Source organism: Salvelinus alpinus, chromosome 22, assembly GCF_045679555.1.
Source record: "Salvelinus alpinus chromosome 22, SLU_Salpinus.1, whole genome shotgun sequence".
Lineage (NCBI taxonomy): Eukaryota > Metazoa > Chordata > Actinopteri > Salmoniformes > Salmonidae > Salvelinus > Salvelinus alpinus.
In genome coordinates, this window is record NC_092107.1 from 10,484,897 (window position 1) to 10,506,427 (window position 21,531).

The 21,531-nt window shown below is 45.5% G+C and overlaps 2 protein-coding genes across 16 annotated transcripts in view; both read right to left on the minus strand.

Moving 5' to 3' along the window:
• LOC139548979 (delta and Notch-like epidermal growth factor-related receptor) overlaps nucleotides 1-4,085 on the minus strand; it is a 73,104-nt gene extending 69,019 nt beyond the window's left edge. The window contains exon 1 of the mRNA XM_071358990.1: nucleotides 3,607-4,085. Coding sequence (XP_071215091.1) covers nucleotides 3,607-3,906 — 300 coding nt within the window. The 5' untranslated portion in view covers nucleotides 3,907-4,085. The remainder of the gene's footprint in view (nucleotides 1-3,606) is intronic.
• Nucleotides 4,086-7,929: 3,844 nt separating this feature from the next.
• Nucleotides 7,930-21,531, minus strand: part of LOC139549698 (E3 ubiquitin-protein ligase TRIP12) — a 78,601-nt gene continuing 64,999 nt past the window's right edge. For all 15 annotated transcript variants that reach the window (XM_071360363.1, XM_071360378.1, XM_071360376.1 and 12 more), the window contains 11 exons: nucleotides 21,283-21,425; nucleotides 14,926-15,082; nucleotides 14,622-14,720; nucleotides 14,268-14,382; nucleotides 13,817-13,971; nucleotides 10,903-11,067; nucleotides 10,353-10,517; nucleotides 10,122-10,235; nucleotides 9,916-10,010; nucleotides 9,727-9,830; nucleotides 7,930-9,357 (listed from right to left, as the gene is read on the minus strand). In XM_071360363.1, coding sequence (XP_071216464.1) covers nucleotides 9,161-9,357; nucleotides 9,727-9,830; nucleotides 9,916-10,010; nucleotides 10,122-10,235; nucleotides 10,353-10,517; nucleotides 10,903-11,067; nucleotides 13,817-13,971; nucleotides 14,268-14,382; nucleotides 14,622-14,720; nucleotides 14,926-15,082; nucleotides 21,283-21,425 — 1,509 coding nt within the window. In that variant the 3' untranslated portion in view covers nucleotides 7,930-9,160. The remainder of the gene's footprint in view (nucleotides 9,358-9,726; nucleotides 9,831-9,915; nucleotides 10,011-10,121; nucleotides 10,236-10,352; nucleotides 10,518-10,902; nucleotides 11,068-13,816; nucleotides 13,972-14,267; nucleotides 14,383-14,621; nucleotides 14,721-14,925; nucleotides 15,083-21,282; nucleotides 21,426-21,531) is intronic.

Consider the following 21,531-nt stretch of genomic DNA (forward strand, 5'->3'; position numbering starts at 1 on the left):
CACAAGCATATCACAACCACCACTCACTATGGGACAGTCCCTTCTCCTAGTATCCCACATGTTAGTATTCTGCAAGGTCCTGTGCATAGGAGAGGGTACTGAGGGGGACTGAGTGACGCCCCCCTGGTGGTGAGGGGGACAGAGGAGCAGCAAGGAGCCGTTATTGGTGCTGAGAGGGTTGGGGGAGTGCTAAAAAAAAGTGCTATCTATAACCTAAAAGGTTCTTCTTCGGCTGTCCCCATAGGAGAACCCGTTGAAGAACCCTTTTTGGTTCCAGGTAGAGCCCTTTTGGGTTCCATGTGAAACCCTTTCCACAGAGGGTTCTACATGGAACCCAAAAGGGTTCTACCTAGAACCAAAAAAAAGTTATCCTTTCTGGACAGCCAAAGAACCGTTTTGGAACCCTTTTTTTCTAAGAATGTAGGGTGCACAAACTCCTCTCAACCTCGAGATTCAGAAAACGTTCAAAGCTGTGATACACAACACCCTTAACTAGTGGTTCTGGATAAATAGAGCCACCTGTCACTGGAACCAGCTCAAACAGTTTCCATTGATGATAAGCCTCCACACAATCTCCAGAAAAGTGCAGAGCTCAAACAAAATCCTCGCTAGGAATCATTGGAAGTGAGTGACCTCATAGAGAGGTATACTTTGTAATGGTAAACACAAAATACTAATAGAGAGGTATACTTTGTAATGGTAAACACAAAATGCTGGGGCAATGAGATTAAGTGAACCCAGCTCAACAATCCACTATTCAGTGTCTCATAATGCTGAAAGGCTGAACAATCCAATAAGAGCTGCTTGTGTGCTTGTCTTTAGGGAGTGATACACTCTACAGAGTCCCTGACACTAACACACAACCTGATTGTAGAGGATCTTAGCACATCTATCAGAGCACAACCGGCCTTTCAATAATGAATAAGCCATGGCCCTAGAGACTCATGGGCAAATAACTTATGGATACACAAGCAGGAGAAATCTCACCTGGCGACAAGGAGCAAACCCTATAGGACCAGGTAATAGCTATAGGTACAGACTAGAGTGGGTAGAGGTTCAGGGAAACAAACAACTACTGTACACTTGATTCACACTATATGGCCGACCTGAACCATACTGTGCTGGCTCGGATATCATATTTTCACATGGTCCTTTCCAGTACGATTCCAGCAACTATGGTGTATGCATATCCTGGCCAGCCCAGCACAGCTCCTCTGTGCTTGATTTGTGAAAATGGATTGGTTTAATTAGATTAAACTAGATTAGATACCCAGTCTCTCCATAGCTCCCATCTGAACCAGTTCAGGATGAGACATGATGGTTTAAATATATATATATATTTAACTAGGCAAGTCAGTTAAGAACAAATTCTTATTTACAATGACTGCCTACCCCAGCCAAACCCGGATGATGCTGGGCCAATTGTGCGCCGCCCTATGGGACTCCCAATCACAGCCGGATGTGATACAGCCTGGATTCAAACCAGGTACTGTAGTGACGCCTCTTGCACTGAGATGCAGTGCCTTAGACCACTGTGCCACTCGCAAGCCCATAACTGACTCTGACACTATCGAACAATGGCACATCCTCCGAGATCAAATCTCACCTTCTTCTCCTACTGCAGCACGGATTTAGTCTCCTAAACTCTTGAGCTCATTTGATAAAATGGACAAACGATTCCTTTAGGATAGGATGTTTGACTGATTACCTCACAGTTTCTTATTGTCAGTCGCTTTCTCTTTCTCTCTTTCTCCATCTCTCTCGCTCTCTCTCGCTTTCTATTTCACATTTTTCTTTCTCCATCTCCCCCCCCTCCCTCTCTCTCTCTCTCTCTCTCTTTCTCTCATTTTCTCTCTCTCTCTCTCGCTTTCTCTCCCCTTCTCTCTCTCTCCCCAGCTCCATCTGTGGTGTGAGTCTGACGCACGGAGGAAGGACGCAAACAGCCAGTGTGTCCCGCCGACAAAACAGGTTGCTTACCGAATCCCTATTGACTGCTGCTCAAGTTGCCATGGAGAATGGGGATGAGTGGGACAGGGAAAGAAAAATCAATTACTCCCCAAAGAGTTGCTCTCATAGGCTGGCAGTGGCGGACCTGTGGTGTGGAGGAGCGGAGTGGCAGTAACAAACGGCAACTGATCAATTTCTATTCCAGGAGTAGGAAACAAGGACAGCCAAGGAGACAGTAATAAGGTCCCTGAGTCACCTTGGTAGTTTGGTTATGAGATACAATGACGCTGGCTGCTGTTTGTCGTTTGTGGATGCACTCTCTTACACCAGAATGAGTCAGACAGAGGCCTCACAGACTGAATCCTATTGCTACTGTAACTACCGCAGTATTCACTACATGCAGTGAATAGTTGAGTCAACTCTGAGGCTAGGTTTCCTTGAGGAATACTACACAGAACTGGGTTGAAATGCTAAACACATTCTGCTATTTAGGTCATTCTGACTAGTGGTATGTGAAGCAAGGACAATGGACTTTTCCATAGGAAAAAAGCCCAACCATTCAGGTCATTCACTTAGATGTGTCATCACATGTGCCATTTATTCAAGCGCATCACCTCTACCACTGGTATAGATGGTAAAGTTGTTTGAATAACTGGTCAAGTTGTTTGAATAACTGGTCAAGTTATTTTCTCGCTGATGTAAGGAATCGTCACAAAATTCAATGAGTGTCAAAACCTAATTTTCACTGGGAAAAGTCAATAACTACTGAATGACAACCATGTCAATCGTAGGAGATCACATTTATTGATAACAGTTCTCTATAATAGAATAAATGGCCCAGTCAATGCCAATAGTTGTAGGCCACACACCACACACACACACACACACACACACACACACACACACACACACACACACACACACACACACACACACACACACACACACACACACACACACACACACACACACACACACACACACACACACACACACACACACACACACACACACACACACACACACACGTTTGTTTTACTATCCTTGTGGGGACCAAAGAATTGATTCTCATTCAAAATCCTATTTTCCTTAACCCCTAATCTTAAACCTAACGCTAAACCTTACCCTTAACATAACCCTAACCCCAAACCCCTAAGCCTAACCCTAAACTTAACCCCTAAGCCTAACCCTAAACTTAACCCCTAAGCCTAAAATTGACTTTCTCCTTGTGTGGAACAGTGGTGTCAGAATCTTCCTTGTTTTACTATCCTTGTGAACCAAACACACACACACACACACGCACACACACAAATACACTGAATATTGTATTTCAATGTATTTCATTGACACAGTCAGTTTTCAGGCTGATGAACCACATGCCTCTAACTATGAACAACTCAATGATACTCCTGCTCAGCCTGTGACACTTGGTTGTCTCCTACTCCGCTACTCCTCTCTACTCTTGTTGCCACAGCAACGCAACACTTCTCTTCACATCTCGCTCAGAGCACATGCTCCCATTAAAAACCATCTCCAAGGGAGAAGAGAGAAAGAGAAGTGCAGATTATGTTGTATCGATATCAACAGTCCAAATATAATAGAACCAAGCAGGATAATATCAGACAGACAGACAGGTACAGGCAGGTGGGTCGGGCTCACCTCACAGTTGCGTCCGGTGAAACCGGAGGTGCAGGTGCAGCTGTAAGCCCAGGTGTTGGGCAGAGTGTCCTCTGTCTCCGGGTCGGAGGGCTGAGCCGAGCAGGCACCTCCGTTGAGACAAGGCCGTCCCTCGCAGGGGTCAGGCAGGGGAGTGGCCTGGGTGGGGTCAGCCTCAGCCGGGGCAGCCGCCTCCGGAGCAGGGGGCTCCAGATCAAGGGGGGAGGAGAAACCCCCACCCCCGGCACTCAGCAGAAGCAGGAGGAGGTAGAGGGGGCGCTGCGCGGGCACAGGCATCCTCATCTTCTTTTATGTACGTATAAACCTTATTTGTCACTCCCTCCCTGCGCTCTCTGTTCCTCTTAGCTCTGGCTCAGTGAGTAAGCTGCTGGTCGCTCTGCTATCTGTGTTTGTGGATGAGGGAGCTGAATGGAGAGTGTGTGAGTGTGAGAGGCAGGCTGGTAGGGATGCTGTAGACTGGCTGTGTGCACTGCGACTGAGCAAGCGAGCTGATTGGCTGACGAGGAGACTAAGGAGGGGGCTAGCTCCCGCCATCGCTCTGATTCATTGTGACGACAGACGACGACTCTCTCTCTCGCCCTATCTCCCGCACGCACACATAGCCGCACACATACAAACACACAGCTGCGAGCACACATGCACATGGAAGCACGCACACACACAGTGTCATCATTCATACCCTCTCCTTGGACCTGGCATGCCCATTTCTACTAGTTTTACACCAAAGTTTCAGCTAAATAAATCTGGTCACAATTCACATTTGGAATGTTGCAAAGTATGTGTTTTTCAAAGCTCTAAAACTGCACCACATAAGAGACATTCAGCAGTGCAAGTGGGAACACATCCCCATCCGCTACATTGGAATCAGAGCTACAATCCATCACGGAAACTAAAAATATTAACTACTGGAACCAAGACTTAAAAATAACAAATATTGGCACAAGATGGAGGGATTGTTGGAACATAACAAATGAAATGACAGTTAATGAAAATGTTCCCTTAATCCAGTATTATACAAGAGACAATTCACAAACTCTACAGCACAGCAACAGTCATGTTTTAAATGTAAAACTGACAATGACTCAATAATCCATGCATTCTGGGAATGCTATAAAGTCCAAAAGCTATGGGCGGAGTTAGAAAGTTGTCAGAAGTATTACAATATAAATGTACTTTTAATCCGTCTGTCTGCATATTTCAAGACGTCATATGAGGGTGCAGTGAGATACCCGACGGGTTGAACGATACTCTTGTTAATTATCCTGAAAAAACGGATACTTAAAAACTGGGAATTAACCAATCCTCCATCGTTAAGGCAATGGAAAAATCATATGCTTCATTACCTAAATATTGAAAGAGCGTGGGCGACGGAGAGGAACGCAGTGCAGGCACTGGAGATAGGGGTGAGAACAAGTGGATCTGGGCAGGTGTGATGTCGTTGATGTTTGTGTTCGTCTGTATGTTGTCTTTTGAATGTTGACGTTTTGTATTGTATGAAAAATGAAAAGAAAAAATGTGTACAGAAAAAAGTAATCAGAGCAAAAATCCAAACCCCCTCTTCAAATACTCTCAATTACTCCGCAACCAGTTTCCATGGCGATCCCTAGGGACCTGAACACTTGAGTCATTATAGCTGTAATGTCTGTGACTCTTGTGTCTCTCCATCACCTTCAGAGGTGAGGCCAGAGGTCAGTTCATGAACTACTGTACCTCTTACCATGCTCATCCACCAAACTCTGCCTATGAATGGTTTTCTAACATCTTCAAGTAGTAATAAAACCTTAGCAAGTTACAAGAATCAAATTAAATACATTTGCATAATAAATATAAGACAGGTTATGAGCATTCTCTCAATCAGGAGTTTTAGAAGGCTGTGTCCCAAATGGCACCCTCCTAGTACTTATAGTGGCCTATGGGCTCTGGTCAAAAGTTGTGTGCTATGTAGGGAATAGGGTGCCATTTAGGAAGTACAATAAATATTCCCTCTACATGACTACCTGAATTGAATCTCATAAGGTTGGTATGATTCATGACCTTCATTTCAGTAAGTAAAACGTCTTTGCAGGCAGCTCAGAAAGTCACTCCGTCGCCATGTCATGTGACCATGCGGTGTGGTCGATATAAAGCATGGTAGTCATTAATAGCCCTTCAGCCCACCCGAGTCCCAACTCTCCCATTTCCATAATGAGTCTTCACACAGGCCAGTAAATCTGTCAGCTCAACCACTTTACTCATCTCACAGAGAGCCAGGTACTGTGCTGTAGCCAACTTACCTGCTAGCTGACTGGACTCTGCCCCTCACACACTATACATATCCACTGGGCCTAAGTAGGATGTAGATGGGGTGTGCAATATGCATGTGCATGAAAACAGTGCAATTGAAGGCAGGAGAAACAGGGACACACATTTAGAAAATCTGAAAAAGTTTGGTTATTTTTTAAAGTATGTTTTGGCAATTCAGTGACATCATTTGACATAAGCTAAGGACCCTGGGACTAAACACCTCCCTCTGCAACTGGATCCTCAACACAGGGGCCCCCCTCAGAGGTGCATACTCAGTCCCCTCCTGTACTCCCTGTTCACTCATAAATGCACAGCCAGGCATGACTCCAACACCATCATTAAGTTTGCCGATGACACAACAGGGGTAGGCCTGATCACCGACGAGACAGCCTATAGGTTGGTCAGAGACCTGGCAGTGTAGTGCCAGGACAACAACCTCTCCCTCAATGTGATCAAGACAAAGGAGATGATTGTGGACTACAGGAAAAAGACAGAGCACTCCCCCATTCTCATTGACGGGGCTGCAGTGGAGCAGGTTGAGAGCTTCAAGTTCCTTGGTGTCCACATCACAAACTAACATGGTCCAAGCACACCAAGACAGTTGGGAAGAGGGCACGACAAAACCTATTCCCCCTCAGGAAACTGAAAAGATTTGGCATGGGTCCTCAGATCGTCAAAAGGTTCTACAGCAGCCCCATCGAGAGCATCCGGACTGGTTGCATCACTGACTGGTATGGCAACTGCTCGCCCCCGACCGCAAGGCACTACAGAGGGTAGTGCGAACGGCCCGGTACATCACCGGGGCCAAGCTTCCTGCCATCCAGGACCTCTATACCAGGCGGTGTCAGAAGAAGGCCCTAAAAATTGTCAGACTCCAGCCGCCCTAGTCATACTGTTCTCTCTACTACCGCACGGCAAGCGGTACTTCTACATTATTTCCTTTTAGTAAGAAATTATGCAAAACTTAAGGCAGAGTTGAGTTAGTTGTGCGCTGCATGTGAAACTGGGGAAACAGCAGTGAACCCTATACGCCTTTGCAGTATCTTTAAATCCTCACTACCCATTTACCCCATCAAAAAAATAGTTTTGTAACTGCAGTGAACATTGGTATTTTGGTCAGAGTAATTGCAGTAAACATTTATTTTAGATTCAGTATTTGCAGCATACTGCACCCTACCTAGTTATTTTAATTGTTACCTTTCAGTTAAGATCAAATTCTTATTGACAATGAGGGCCTACCGGGGGACAGTGGGTTAACGGCCTTGTTCAGGGGCAGAACGACAGATTTTTTACCTTCAGCTCAGGGATTCGATCCAGCAACCTTTCGGTTACAGTACCAACGTTCTAACCACTAGTCTACCTGCCGCCCTCAGTGATACAACAGTGTTCTGCAGTATTACTGCACTGACTGCAATCTTTTTTTTTACAAGGGAAGATGTTAAACAGCCTGCTTGGGTAGGAAAGGAAAACAAATTCCTCCAGAGGGGACATTCAAGACACCTACCTGGCCGTGATCCTACTCTGAGGGTGTCTCAGGGAGAGTTGAGAAGCAAAAAAGCACATTTCCAATTCACACGTGTAATAAAACACACTTTTACATATATAAATAGGGCAAATAAGCGCAACCAAACTACACTGTATATCTCAGTTGTCGTGTCCAATTCCATATCCCTCTCAGAACATTAACAATGGTTCTAAAAAAAAAAGTGTTGAGTTCTTTAGAATGAATCGTTCCTTTCAAAAGTAAATTTTGCAGCGTTTACTTAAGTATCAGCTGAGTGGATATTTTAAGGGCTTTGTCCACCACTCACAGAAACACTCCTTCAAGTACTACTCTTAATAAACCATGACATCTAAATTGGTAGGGTCTGTAATAATCAGCTATTCATATAAAATATATAATCAGGTATGTTTTTAAATCAAGCAACTCCTACTCCCATTGATCACCTCTAGCATTATACCTGTCAGTCAAAACCACAGAATGGAGGATAAAACAGGAGGATTAAATAAAGACAACACAGATGAGTCAAACAGTTACTTTATTTTATGTTCAGGTAAAAACATGAACCTGATGCAGTAAATTATTGCAGATCTTAGAAACCAGCACATGAACGATTGGGCCAGGAGAGCATCGAGTGGGGCCCTCCCCTGGCCACAGACTGCAGGTGCACACCACGGTTTGTTCCAAGCCAGCAGCCAAAAAATAAACTACAGCAAGAAAAAAAAAAATTGAAAATTAAAAAAGGTAAAGCAGACATCCACCTCAAACCGGGCGTGAAACTGCATATAAACTCTTATTCCATAAATGAACATGAAATGCTATCTGGCCATGAAATGAGTCCAGCCAAATGTGTGCGCTCAGCTACAACAGGGATTGGGGGTGGCGGCTCGGAGCAAGGCCTAGCCAATAAGTCTTCCCAGAGGGCACTCCCTCAGGGTCCAGCTGAGACACACTACTACTCCATCAAAGTGAGGGCAAAAATAAAAGTTGACTTATCCAATACATTGGATAACCCTTATAACGTTTGAGCTGAAGCTCTTTGTAATTGTAGGCCAGAACACAATTTCAATTTAGGAAAAAAAGAAAAGAGTAGGTACTACGCTCTTATCACTACCCGCAGACAACCAACTGCATCTCTCCTTTCCAAAAAATGTATAAGCAAAAACACACCGAGAAGGGGAAAAGCAGAACCAAAATGCAACAAATTGGGGCCGTATAATACACGAGAACAGAATGCAAACAGACAAACTGAAGGGGAAAGGAGACACGAGAACAAAGAGCTATTCTATCAAATGTGTAGAATGAGCAAAGTCTGCAAATTTTTCTGTACAAATTATCTTTGGAGCTAAAGTGAACCTAGCTTGCTCAATGGACCTCCCCTCCCCACCACAGTGATGTCATTCACCACTCTGGAGAAGAAACATCCCTTTAAATATCACACAGCAATGCATTTAAAATGTCACCCACATTTTTTTTCTTTTTTCTTTTTAAACATTACTCAACTACTGATATAATTTTTTCGCAGTGTTATTTATTTTTTGTTCTGCGAGTCATGTAACGCCTTTGTAGGAGAGACAGGGGCAGCAAATATATATCAAGTCCTTTTTTAATTTCTGCAAGCTGCGTTCTCTAACAAGAAGGCTGTACACATTTTGCCTTGATGTAGGTGATTACAAAAAGAAAAAACTAGAAGGAAGTCATGATTACGTCGGTTTGCTGTAGAAGGCATTTTGAATGGGAGAGACCGCGAGATCAGGACAGGTGGAAGGACTGCTGGCCCTCTCGGGCCGCAATCAACAGTTTCTTGCGCATGATCTCGATGCTGGAGTAGTCGGGCAGCTTCAGGTAGTTGACGCAGGTCATAACCGACGGCAGGAAGTCGTCCGGGTTCTCCGTTGACTCAAAAGTCTTCCGCACAATGGTCAGCGGCGGGTTCAGACTACGGAAACCTGGAGGAGAGAGGTGGCATGCTCAGAATCAGATCAAACCTGAGCCATGGTTGGATTCGTCTGTCGACATACTTAATATGCCTTTTGCCTCGTCCCATTCTCTGTCCTTGAGGTCTATGGTCTTAATGCGTATTTGTGTGTGTTTCCAGTAGGGTGAGCGGTGTCCCGTTCATTTCTTTACTAAGTGCATGAGGGCGCAACATGACTGCAGCCTCAGTTAAAATGCTTCGCAGTCAGAAAACATGTCACCCAAAGTATGGGCTTGTTCAATCCACAAAATCAGAGAACGGGACCACGTATCTTCGAGGCACAAAAATTCTTCAAGTGTGTATGGTGAGTGAGTGTGTGTAGGTATCCATGACCACTCACCTCCAACAGGCAGCCTGGGGCTTCCTGTGACAAACTGCAGGAAGAGTCTCTGCTGCTCTGCGTCAAAACTGCTGAGCACATCAAACAGGAACCTAACGGCACGACTGTGGAGAGAAACAGACAACACATCAAACCACTGCACTCTGACATGTCCTAAACATGACACTCAATGTAGGTCTGGTCGCTGACCTGTCATGCGTGTAGCCGTGGTCGGGACGACAGCACTCCATCAGGGTCTTGACGTCCCAGGTCTCAGACTTGCTGCCACAAAGCAGCTGATCCAACTACAGGCGGATGGGAGAGCACAGAGGGGGTTAGCAATGTGACACCCTGAAGACAAACAGAACAGCGAAATAAATAGTTGTTTCTTGGGATTAGCGATAAGCAGTACTCACCTCTTCAGGGTAGAAATACTGCAAGTGATGCAAGGGGAAGACCGACTCGAACCCTTCCCTGAAAGACTCAAACTGCCGGGACACGCCTTCGTTCATCGTCCAGTAGACCACCAGCTGTGGAGAGAAAAGGACCAACGGTCAGGTGGTGTGTGGAGAGTCTATATGTAGGAGCACTGTGTGCGTGTGTGTCTAACGTCTACGTGCATATAGGTGTGTGTGCAAGCTACCCACCCTGAGGTACTCCTCCAGGTTGTAGATGGTGACAGGGACGTCCTTGCCCCCCTTCTTCAGCTCAATGTTGGGGAAACCAGGCAGGGTGAAGTCCAGGCCCAGGTCCTCCACAGAGCAGCCGTTCATGTTGAGACTCTCCAGAGCCTGCTGCAGGGTCTCCCTCGTCTAGGAGACACACATGGAGGAAACAGGCCTTTTATTAATATGGGGAACGTAACATGGAGGAGCATCAGCAATCTGATACGGGGGGGACATACTGGTTGAACTCAGAAGTTAGGCTAGCAAAACGTCACTGACACTTGAGTAAAGCGGCAAATTCTGATACGCGTGAACTTATGTGCGGACTGCGAAGCCCTTTGCTCAGTGCGTGGTGAGTAGTCACAAAGGGGATGTCTAGTGAAGTGTAAATCTAGCCTTACTATAGCTACCACTATGAACGCCATCTCTGAGAAGGACGGTCTAACGGAGGTCTAAGTTCTCATTTCCAAAGACAAATTGTAATGACTGAGGTTAGCTGCGTCTGGGGAGGTTGTGTATATCGGGGACTGACCTGGGAGAGGTCCTGCTCCAGCCTCTTCTTCTGGCGGATGATATCCTCCAGGTGCTGGATGGACTTGGCCACGCCCGGGTCGATGTTCACCAGGTCGTGGGAGCTGATGGATGTCTCGTGCCGCAGCATCCACTTGTAGAAGGGCAGCCCCAGGGGCAGGTCCAGCTGGGAGGGGGTGGAGAGGAGACAGAGGTGTTAGGTCAGCAGAGGGCTCCCCACAGAGGTTCTGGTCAACGTAAAACTCTGCTTGAAAGGTGAAAGCATGTATGAGGGCTGTAGAAGAGGGGAGTTACATCACCCAACTTTATTCCTGCAAACGGGGCTTAACTTCTTATGGCTGCAGGGGCGGTATTGAGTAGCTTAGATGAAAGGTGCACAGAGGTAAACTGCCTGCTCCTCAGTCCCAGTTGTTAATATATGCATATTATTATTCATATTGGATAGAAAACACTCTGAAGTTTCTAAAACGGTTTGAATGATGTCTGAGTATAACAGAACTCATATGGCAGGCAAAAACCAGAGAAAAAATCCAAACAGGAAGTGGGAATTCTGAGGCTGGTCAATTTTCAACCAAGATCCTATTGAATTCACAGCGAGATATGGATGAGTTTGCACTTCCTACGGCTTCCACTAGATGTCAACAGCCTGTAGAACCTTGTCTGATGCCTCTACTGTGAAGGGTGGCCGAATGAGAGGGGAATTAGTCAGGTCTGCCATGACCTGACCATGCACGTTCACATGAGGGAGCTCTGTTCCATCGCTCATCTGAAGTCAATGTAATTCTCCGGTTGGAACGTTATTCAAGATTTATGTTAAAAACATTCTAAAGATTGATTCAATACATCGTTTGACATGTTTCTACTGACTGTTACGGAACTTTTGGACATTGTCAGCTTTTAGTGAACGCGCTTCCTGACGTTGGAGTTGTTTACCAAACACGCTAACAAAAATAGCTATTTGGACATAAATTATGGACATTACCGAACATTTCTTGTGGAAGTGGGAGTCCTGGGAGTGCATTCCGACGAAGATCAGCAAAGGTAAGTGAAGATTTTAATGCTTTTTATGAGTTTTGTTGACTGCACAATTTGGCGGGTAACTGTATGGCTTGCTTTTGTGGCTGAACGCTGTTCTCAGATTATTGAATTTTGTGATTTTGGCGTTAAGCTTTTTGAAATCTGACACAGCGGTTGCATCAAGAACAAGTGTATCTTTAATTCTATGTAAAACATGTATCTTTCATCAAAGTTTATGATGAGTATTTATGTTATTTGACGTGGCTCTCTGCAATTTCTCCGGATATGTTGGAGGCATTTCTGAACATGGCGCCAATGTAAACTGAGGTTTTTGGATATAAATATTAACTTTATCGAACAAAACATATGTATTGTGTAACATGAAGTCCTATGAGTGTCATCTGATGAAGATCAAAGGTTAGTGATTAATTTGATTTATTTCTGCTTTTTGTGACTCCTGTCTTTGGCTGGAAAAATGAATGTGTTTGTCTGTGATTTTGCGGTGACCTAGCATAATCGTTTGTGGTGCTTTCGCTGTAAAGCCTATTTGAAATCAGACACTTTGGTGGGATTTAACAACAAGATTACCTTTAAAATGGTATAAGACACATGTATGTTTGAGGAATTTTAATTATGAGATTTGTTTGAATTTGGCGCCCTGCACTTTCACTGGCTGTTGTCATATCGATCCCGTAAACTTCTCTAGGATAGGGGGCAGCATTTTCACTTTTGGATAAATAGCGTGCCCAATTTCAACTTCCTTCTACTCATCCCCAGAATATAAGATATGCATATTATTAGTAGATTTGGATAGAAAACTCTGAAGTTTCTAAAACTGTTTGAATCATGTCTGTGAGTATAACAGAACTTATGTAGCAGGCAAAACCCCGAGGACTAACCATTCAGATTTTTTTTCTTTTTGAGGTCACTGTCTGTTCAATGAGTTTATTGGGATACTAGATTTCCAAGGGACTTGTTTGCAGTTCCTACCGCTTCCACTGGATGTCACCAGTCTTTGGAAATTGGTTGAGGTTATTCCTTTGTGCAATGAAGAAGTACGGCCATCTTGAATCAGTGTAACGTTATGTGTACTGTTTGAGAGTTGCGCAAGACTAGAAAAGTAGCGTTAGTTTGTTGTCCTCCTGTATTGAAAACAGATAGACCCATCTTCAATTTGATCGATTATTAACATTTAAAAATACCTAAAGTTGTATTACAAAAGTAGTTTGAAATGTTTTAGCAAAGTTAACGCGTAACTTTTGAGATATTTTGTAGTGACGTTGCGCAAATTGGAAGCAGTTTTTTTCTGGATCAAACGCGCCAAATAAATGGACATTTTGGATATATATGGATATATATATAGATATATATGGACGGAATTAATTGAACAAAAGGACCATTTGTGATGTTTATGGGACATATTGGAGTGCCAACAAAAGAAGCTCGTCAAAGGTAAGGCATGATTTATATTTTATTTCTGCGTTTTGTGTTGCGCCTGCAGGGTTGAAATATGCTACACTCTCTTTGTTTACTGTTGTGCTATCATCAGATAATAGCATCTTATGCTTTCGCCGAAAAGCCTTTTTGAAATCTGACATGTTGGCTGGATTCACAACGAGTGTAGCTTTAATTTGGTATCTTACATGTGTGATTTAATGAAAGTTTGATCTTTATATAATTTTATTTGAATTTGGCGCTCTGCATTTTCCCTGGCTTTTGGCCAAGTGGGACGCAAGCGTCCCCCCTATCCCAGAGAGGTTAACAGGATTGCAGCCATAAGAAGTTTTAAGTCAAGTAATGCAAGTGTAAAAACCGCTCCAAAAGGACTAAATAGAAGGTCTAGAAGCATTGGAGACTACAGAGACGGGTCCAAGGTACAACAAAGTGGTACGGTTTACCAGTCTGAAGTCCATTATGGCCTTGGCCATCAGCTTGCCCAGGAAGCGGAACTTCATCTTGATTTTGGCGATGTGCGCCGGTTTGGTTGTCCTGCCGAAGGGAACGGCAAACAGCCCTCGGGAGCTGAACATGTACTTGGTCCCTTCTTGGCTTCCTGGGAGAGAGAAAAATCAAGATAGTGGAGAAGAGAGGAGATTTAGGGAGAGGAAGAGTTTTTACAATGTGGGTGTCAAAGCCAAGTCCTCTTCAGGAGCCCATATCTCAGCAAGATGTGACTAAACAGTTGCCACCTAGGCGCATCTTGGAAAATTGTAGGAGAGCCTTTATATCTAAAATAAATCCAATTTCTGTACGATAGATAATTTGTTACAGAAATCACTACTAAAACATTTTTAGGAGCTCCTATTAAGAGACAAATCTATTCCCCAGAGGGTTGGAGTAGAAAGTTACCTTTGGGGTTGGACAGGGTGACCTCCTCACCCCTCCACAGCCCAAGGTCGGCCCTCTGCAGCTCCTGGGAGACCAGGGCGTAGAACTCCAGGGTGGGACCCAGCCCTGTGCCCACCTGACAGAAGGACAGGGGGGGGAAGGGAGAGAGCGAGACCGAGTAAGAGGAGAGAAAAGGAAGAGGTAGGGAGAGAAAGAAAAGAGAGAAGAGAGATGAGCTTCTATCCAATAAGTCTAGGCTCATGTTCAAAATGTACTCCCCCAAATGACGTGGTATCTTACTTTTTATGAGGGACAAACTCAAATTGGAGGTGATTGAAGTGCTCTGTAATGAGGGTGTGAATGCGTATTCTGTACCTCGTTCTCATACTGGATCTCCAGCATGGCTCTGGAGCTGCCGAGGTCCTGCATCACTGACTCCGCCTGCTTCAGCAGCTCCTCACGGTTTATTGTTCGCTGGAGACGAGCAGAAAGGAAAAGTTAGTGACAAGACAAACAGGAGTCGGCAGGATACAAAAAGCAGATGAACTGGCTGGATAATTGTAATTGGGGACATCCACTCCTCTTGGCTACACTTGAACCTATTCCAGAAAGGAATTTGAAATGCATGCATTGAGCTGATTGTGACATTACACCAACATCCATCTAACATATTCAACACCTTTTTCCTGTCGAGGCGGGGCGCCACGCGGCTGTCCTGAGAATCTGATTGGTTGATCTCGGGGTTGGTGTCGAGGAGGCGCTGCATGGCCCGGTCACGATCAAACGCTGTTACATAGAAGAGCATCTGCCGTGTGTCAAACGGGAAGAAGAAGGGACTGGGGAGGAGGGAGAGTGGATTAAATAGTTGGTCAAAATACATTTTTTATTTTATTTTTTTTATTTCACCTTTATTTAACCAGGTAGGCTAGTTGAGAACAAGTTCTCATTTGCAACTGCGACCTGGCCAAGATAAAGCATAGCAGTGTGAACAGACAACACAGAGTTACACATGGAGTAAACAATAAACAAGTCAATAACATGGTAGAAAAAAAAGAGAATCTATATACAATGTGTGCAAAAGGCATGAGGTAGGCAATAAATCGAATAATTACAATTTAGCAGATTAACACTGGAGTGATAAATCATCAGATGATCATGTGCAAGAAGAGATACTGGTGTGCAAAAGAGCAGAAAAGTAAATAAATAAAAGCAGTATGGGGGGTGAGGTAGGTAAATTGGGTGGGTAGTTTACAGATGGACTATGTACAGCTGCAGCGATCGGTTAGCTGCTCGGATAGCAGATTTTTAAAGTTGTTGAGGGAGATAAAAGTCTCCAACTTCAGAGATTTTTGCAATTCGTTCCAGTCGCAGGCAGCAGAGAACTGGAAGGAAAGGCGTCCAAATTAGGTTTTGGCTTTAGGGATGATCAGTGAGATACACCTGCTGGAGCGCGTGTTGCGGGTGGGTGTAGCCATCGTGACCAGTGAACTGAGATAAGGCGGCACTTTACCTAGCATAGCCTTGTAGATGACCTGGAGCCAGTGGGTCTGACGACGAACATGTAGCGAGGGCCAGCCGACTAGGGCATACAGGTCGCAGTGGTGGGTCGTATAAGGTGCTTTAGTAACAAAACGAATGGCACTGTGATAAACTGCATCCAGTTTGCTGAGTAGAGTATTGGAAGCTATTTTGTAGATGACATCGCCGAAGTCGAGGATCGGTAGGATAGTCAGTTTTACTAGGGTAAGTTTGGCGGCGTGAGTGAAGGAGGCTTTGTTGCGGAATAGAAAGCCGATTCTTGCTTTGATTTTGGATTGGAGATGTTTGATATGAGTCTGGAAGGAGAGTTTGCAGTCTAGCCAGACACCTAGGTACTTATAGATGTCCACATATTCTAGGTCGGAACCGTCCAGGGTGGTGATGCTAGTCGGGCGTGCGGGTGCAGGCAGCGAACGGTTGAAAAGCATGCATTTGGTTTTACTAGCGTTTAAGAGCAGTTGGAGGCCACGGAAGGAGTGTTGTATGGCATTGAAGCTCGTTTGGAGGTTAGATAGCACAGTGTCCAAGGAAGGGCCGGAAGTATATAGAATGGTGTCGTCTGCGTAGAGGTGGATCAGGGAATCGCCCGCAGCAAGAGCAACATCATTGATGTATACAGAGAAAAGAGTCGGCCCGAGAATTGAACCCTGTGGTACCCCCATAGAGACTGCCAGAGGACCGGACAACATGCCCTCCGATTTGACACACTGAACTCTGTCTGCAAAGTAGTTGGTGAACCAGGCAAGGCAGTCATTAGAAAAACCGAGGCTACTGAGTCTGCCGATAAGAATATGGTGATTGACAGAGTCGAAAGCCTTGGCCGGGTCGATGAAGACGGCTGCACAGTAATGTCTTTTATCGATGGCGGTTATGATATCGTTTAGTACCTTGAGCGTGGCTGAGGTGCACCCATGACCGGCTCGGAAACCGGATTGCACAGCGGAGAAGGTACGGTGGGATTCGAGATGGTCAGTGATCTGTTTGTTGACTTGGCTTTCGAAGACCTTAGATAGGCAGGGCAGGATGGATATAGGTCTGTAACAGTTTGGGTCCAGGGTGTCTCCCCCTTTGAAGAGGGGGATGACCGCGGCAGCTTTCCAATCCTTGGGGATCTCAGATGATACGAAGGAGAGGTTGAACAGGCTGGTGATAGGGGGTGCGACAATGGCGGCGGACAGTTTCAGAAATAGGGGGTCCAGATTGTCAAGCCCAGCTGATTTGTATGGGTCCAGGTTTTCCAGCTCTTTCAGAACATCTGCTATCTGGATTTGGGTAAAGGAGAAGCTGGGGAGGCTTGGGCGAGTAGCAGCGGGGGGGGGCGGGGCTGTTGGCCAAGGTTGGAGTCGCCAGGAGGAAGGCATGGCCAGCCATTGAGAAATGCTTGTTGAAGTCTTCGATTATCACGGATTTATCGGTGGTGACCGTGTTACCTAGCCTCAGTGCAGTGGGCAGCTGGGAGGAGGTGCTCTTGTTCTCCATGGACTTTACAGTATCCCAGAACTTTTTGGAGTTAGAGCTACAGGATGCAAATTTCTGCTTGAAAAAGCTGGCCTTTGCTTTCCTGACTGACTGCGTGTATTGGTTCCTGACTTCCCTGAACAGTTGCATATCGCGGGGGCTCTTCGATGCTATTGCAGTTCGCCACAGGATGTTTTTGTGCTGGTCGAGGGCAGTCAGGTCTGGAGTGAACCAAGGGCTATATCTGTTCTTGGTTCTGCATTTTTTGAACGGAGCATGCTTGTCTAATATGGTGAGGAAGTAACATTTAAAGAATGACCAGGCATCCTCAACTGACGGGATGAGGTCAATATCCTTCCAGGGTACCCGGGCCAGGTCGATTAGAAAGGCCTGCTCGCAGAAGTGTTTTAGGGAGCGTTTGACAGTGATGAGGGGTGGTCGTTTGACCGCAGACCCGTGGCGGATACAGGCAATGAGGCAGTGATCGCTGAGATCTTGATTGAAGACAGCAGAGGTGTATTTGGAGGGCAGGTTGGTCAGGATAATGTCTATTAGGGTGCCCATGTTTACGGATTTAGGGTTGTACCTGGTGGGTTCCTTGATGATTTGTGTGAGATTGAGGGCATCAAGCTTGGATTGTAGGACTGCCGGGGTGTTAAGCATATCCCAGTTTAGGTCACCTAACAGAACAAACTCTGAAGCTAGATGGGGAGCGATCAATTCACAGATGGTGTCCAGGGCACAGCTGGGAGCTGAGGGGGGTCGGTAGCAGGCGGCAACAGTGAGAGACTTATTTCTGGAGAGATTCATTTTTAAAATTAGAAGTTCGAACTGTTTGGGCATAGACCTGGAAAGTATGACAGAACTTTGCAGGCTATCTCTGCAGTAGATTGCAACTCCTCCCCCTTTGGCAGTTCTATCTTGACGGAAAGTGTTATAGTTGGGTATGGAAATCTCAGAATTTTTGGTGGCCTTCCTAAGCCAGGATTCGGACACGGCAAGGACATCAGGGTTGGCAGAGTGTGCTAAAGCGGTGAGTAAGGCAAACTTAGGGAGGAGGCTTCTGATGTTGACATGCATGAGGCCAAGGCTTTTTCGATCACAGAAGTCAACAAATGAGGGTGACTGGGGACATGCAGGGCCTGGGTTTACCTCCACATCACCCGAGGAACAGAGGAGTAGTAGGATGAGGGTGCGGCTAAAGGCTATCAAAACTGGTCGCCTAGAGCGTTGGGGACAAAGAATAAAAGGAGCAGATTTATGGGCGTGGTAGAATAGATTCTGGGCATAATGTGCAGACAGGGGTATGGAGGGGCGCGGGTACAGCGGAGGCAAGCCCAGGCACTGGGTGATGATAAGAGAGGTTGTATCTCTGGACATGCTGGTCTCAATGGGTGAGGTCACCGCATGTGTGGGGGGTGGGACCAAGGAGGTATCAGAGGTACGGAGAGTGGAACTACAGGGTCCATTGCAAACCAAAACAATGATAACTAGCCTGAACAACAGTATGCAAGGCATATTGATATATTGATATATGAGAGAGGCATATATATACACACACACACCTGCCAGTTTATTAGGTACACCCATCTATACTGAACAAAAACTAACAACGCAACAGTGTTGGTCTCATGTTCATGAGCTGAAAATAAAAAAAATCCCCAAAATGGTTGCATCTGTATTCCCAGTCATTTGAAATCAATAGATTAGGGCCTAATGCATTTCTCAGTTGACTGATTTCCTTATATGAATTGTAACGCTGAAATTGCTGCATGTTGCCGTTATATTTTTTATTCAGTGTAGTACCGGGTCGGACCACCCATAGCCTCCAAAACTGCCTGAATTCTGCGGGGCATTCTATAAGGTAAAACGTTCTACAGAGATGTTGGTCCATGCTGATGTGATAGCATCATGCAGTTACAGCAGATTGGATGGCGATACATTCATGCTGCGCTCAGCCCGTTCCATCTCATCCTGAATTGGATTAAGGTCAGGGGACTGCACAGGCCACTCAAGAAAACTGAACTTGCTGTCATGTTACGCCACTCCTCAATTGTCCAGTTGTTGATGATCGCATGGCCACTGGAGCCGCTTCTCATTTTTTGCAGACAGGAGTGGAACCTGGCGTGGTCGTCTGCTGCAATAGCCCATCCGTGACAAGGATCTACGAGTTGTGCATTGTGAGATGTCGTTCTGCGCTGTTATTGGTCTGTTCGTGGCACGCCTGTTAGTTTGCACGATTCTTTCCCTTCTCCTTCAACCTCTCGCATCAGGTTTTCGCCCACAGGAATGCCGCTGACAATGTTTTTTGTTTGTCGCACACATTCTCAGTAAACCCTAGACACTGACGTGTGTGAAAAGCAGAGGAGTGCGGGAGTTTGAGATATTGGATCGGCGCACCTGGCACAGACGATCGTACCACGCTCAGTCGCTTAGGTCACTCGTTTTGCCAATTATAACGTTCAACCGAACCGTAAATGAAAGCCTCGATGCCTTCTTTACATATAGTGCATTCGGAAAGTATTCAGACCTCGACTTTTCCCACATTTTGTTACATTATTCTAAAATGTATTAAATCGTTTCCCCCCTTCAATCTTCACACAATACCCCATAATGACAAAGCAAAAAAAGGCTTAATTTTTTTAGCAAATGTATTAAAAATTACAAACTGAAATATTACATCTCCAGGGATGTTCAATCGGGTTCAAGTCCGGGCTCTGGCTGGGCCACTCAAGGACATTCAGAGACTTGTCCCGAAGCCACTCCTGTGTTGTCTTGGCTGTGTGCTTAGGGTCGCTGTCCTGTAGGATGGTGAACCTTCACTCCAGTCTGAGGTCCTGAGCACTCTGGAGCAGGTTTTCATCAATAAGCTCTCTGTACTTTGCTCCGTTCATCTTTCCCTCGATCCTGACCAGTCTCCCAGTCCCTGCTGCTGAAAAACATCCCCATAGCACGATGCTGCCACCACCATGCTTCACACCGTAGGGATGTTGCCAGGTTTTCTCCAGACGTTACGCTTGGCATTCAGGTCAAAGAGTTGAATCGTGGTTTCATCAAAACAGAGAATCTTGATTCTCATGGTCTGACAGTCTTTCAGGTGCCTTTTGGCTCCAAGCAGGCTGTCATGTGCGTTTCACTGAGGAGTGGCTTCCATCTGGCCAATCACACATAAAGGCCTGATTGGTGGAGTGCTTCAGAGATGTTGTCCTTCTGGAAGGTTCTCCCATCTCCACAGAGGAACTCTGAAGTGCTGTCAGTGACCACTGGGTTCTTGGTCCCCTCCCTGACTTAGGCTATTCTCCCGATTGCTCAGTTTGGCCGGCCGGCCAGCTCTAAGAATAGTCTTTGTGGTTCCAAACTTCTTCCATTTAAGAATGATGGAGGCCAGTGTTCTCGGGGCCCTTCAATGTTGTAGAAATATTTTGAAACACTTCCCCAGATCTAAGCCTAGACATAATCCTGTCTCGGAGCTCTACAGACAATTCCTTCGATCTCATGGCTTGGTTTTTGCTCAGACATGCACTGTCAACTGTGGGACCTTATATAGACAGGTGTGTGCCTTTCCAAATCATGTCCAATCAATAGAATTTACCACTCCAAATCAAGTTGTACAAACATCTCAAGGAAGATCGGAAACAGGACACACCGGAGCTCAATTTCGAGTCTCATAGCAAAGGGTCTGAAAACTTACCAAAATGTGGAAAAAGTCAAGGGGTCTGAATACTTTCTGAATGCATTGTAGCTAGCCATGTGACTTGATCCATATTCGTGGAAGGTGTGTAGTACCTAATAAACTAGTGTGTGCGTGTGTGTACACACACAGTTCCTTATATGGGGGTTAATCTTGTGCCTATAAGAGAAAATTGGAATTTACTTCCTGATTTGAAATTGTCCCCAAGCCTGGTCTAGAGATGCAGTTTGATGACATTGCATTACTGAATACTAGGCCAGTAATGCCTAGTACTCAAAAGCTAGGCAGCTTTCTTTGTGTTCTGAACCAGTGGGTGTTTATGAGCTGGAAAGTAGTCTGATGAGTTACCAGGTCTTGCCAAGCTCTGTGAGCCAGGTGGGGATGTTGCCGGTCATGATGACCAGAGGGTCCTGCAGCTGTCGGTTGGCCTTGGCTGTCAGCTTACTGTTGATGAACTCACTGGTGGGGATGATCTCCTTAGACACAGCATTCTGAAAATACAACAACCTCAGTCGACTGGAACTACAACAACGCAGTGCCTCTGCCCCTCTGACGCAAAGGGAGACAGACACAGGCTGCTAGGTATTGTTTGAATGC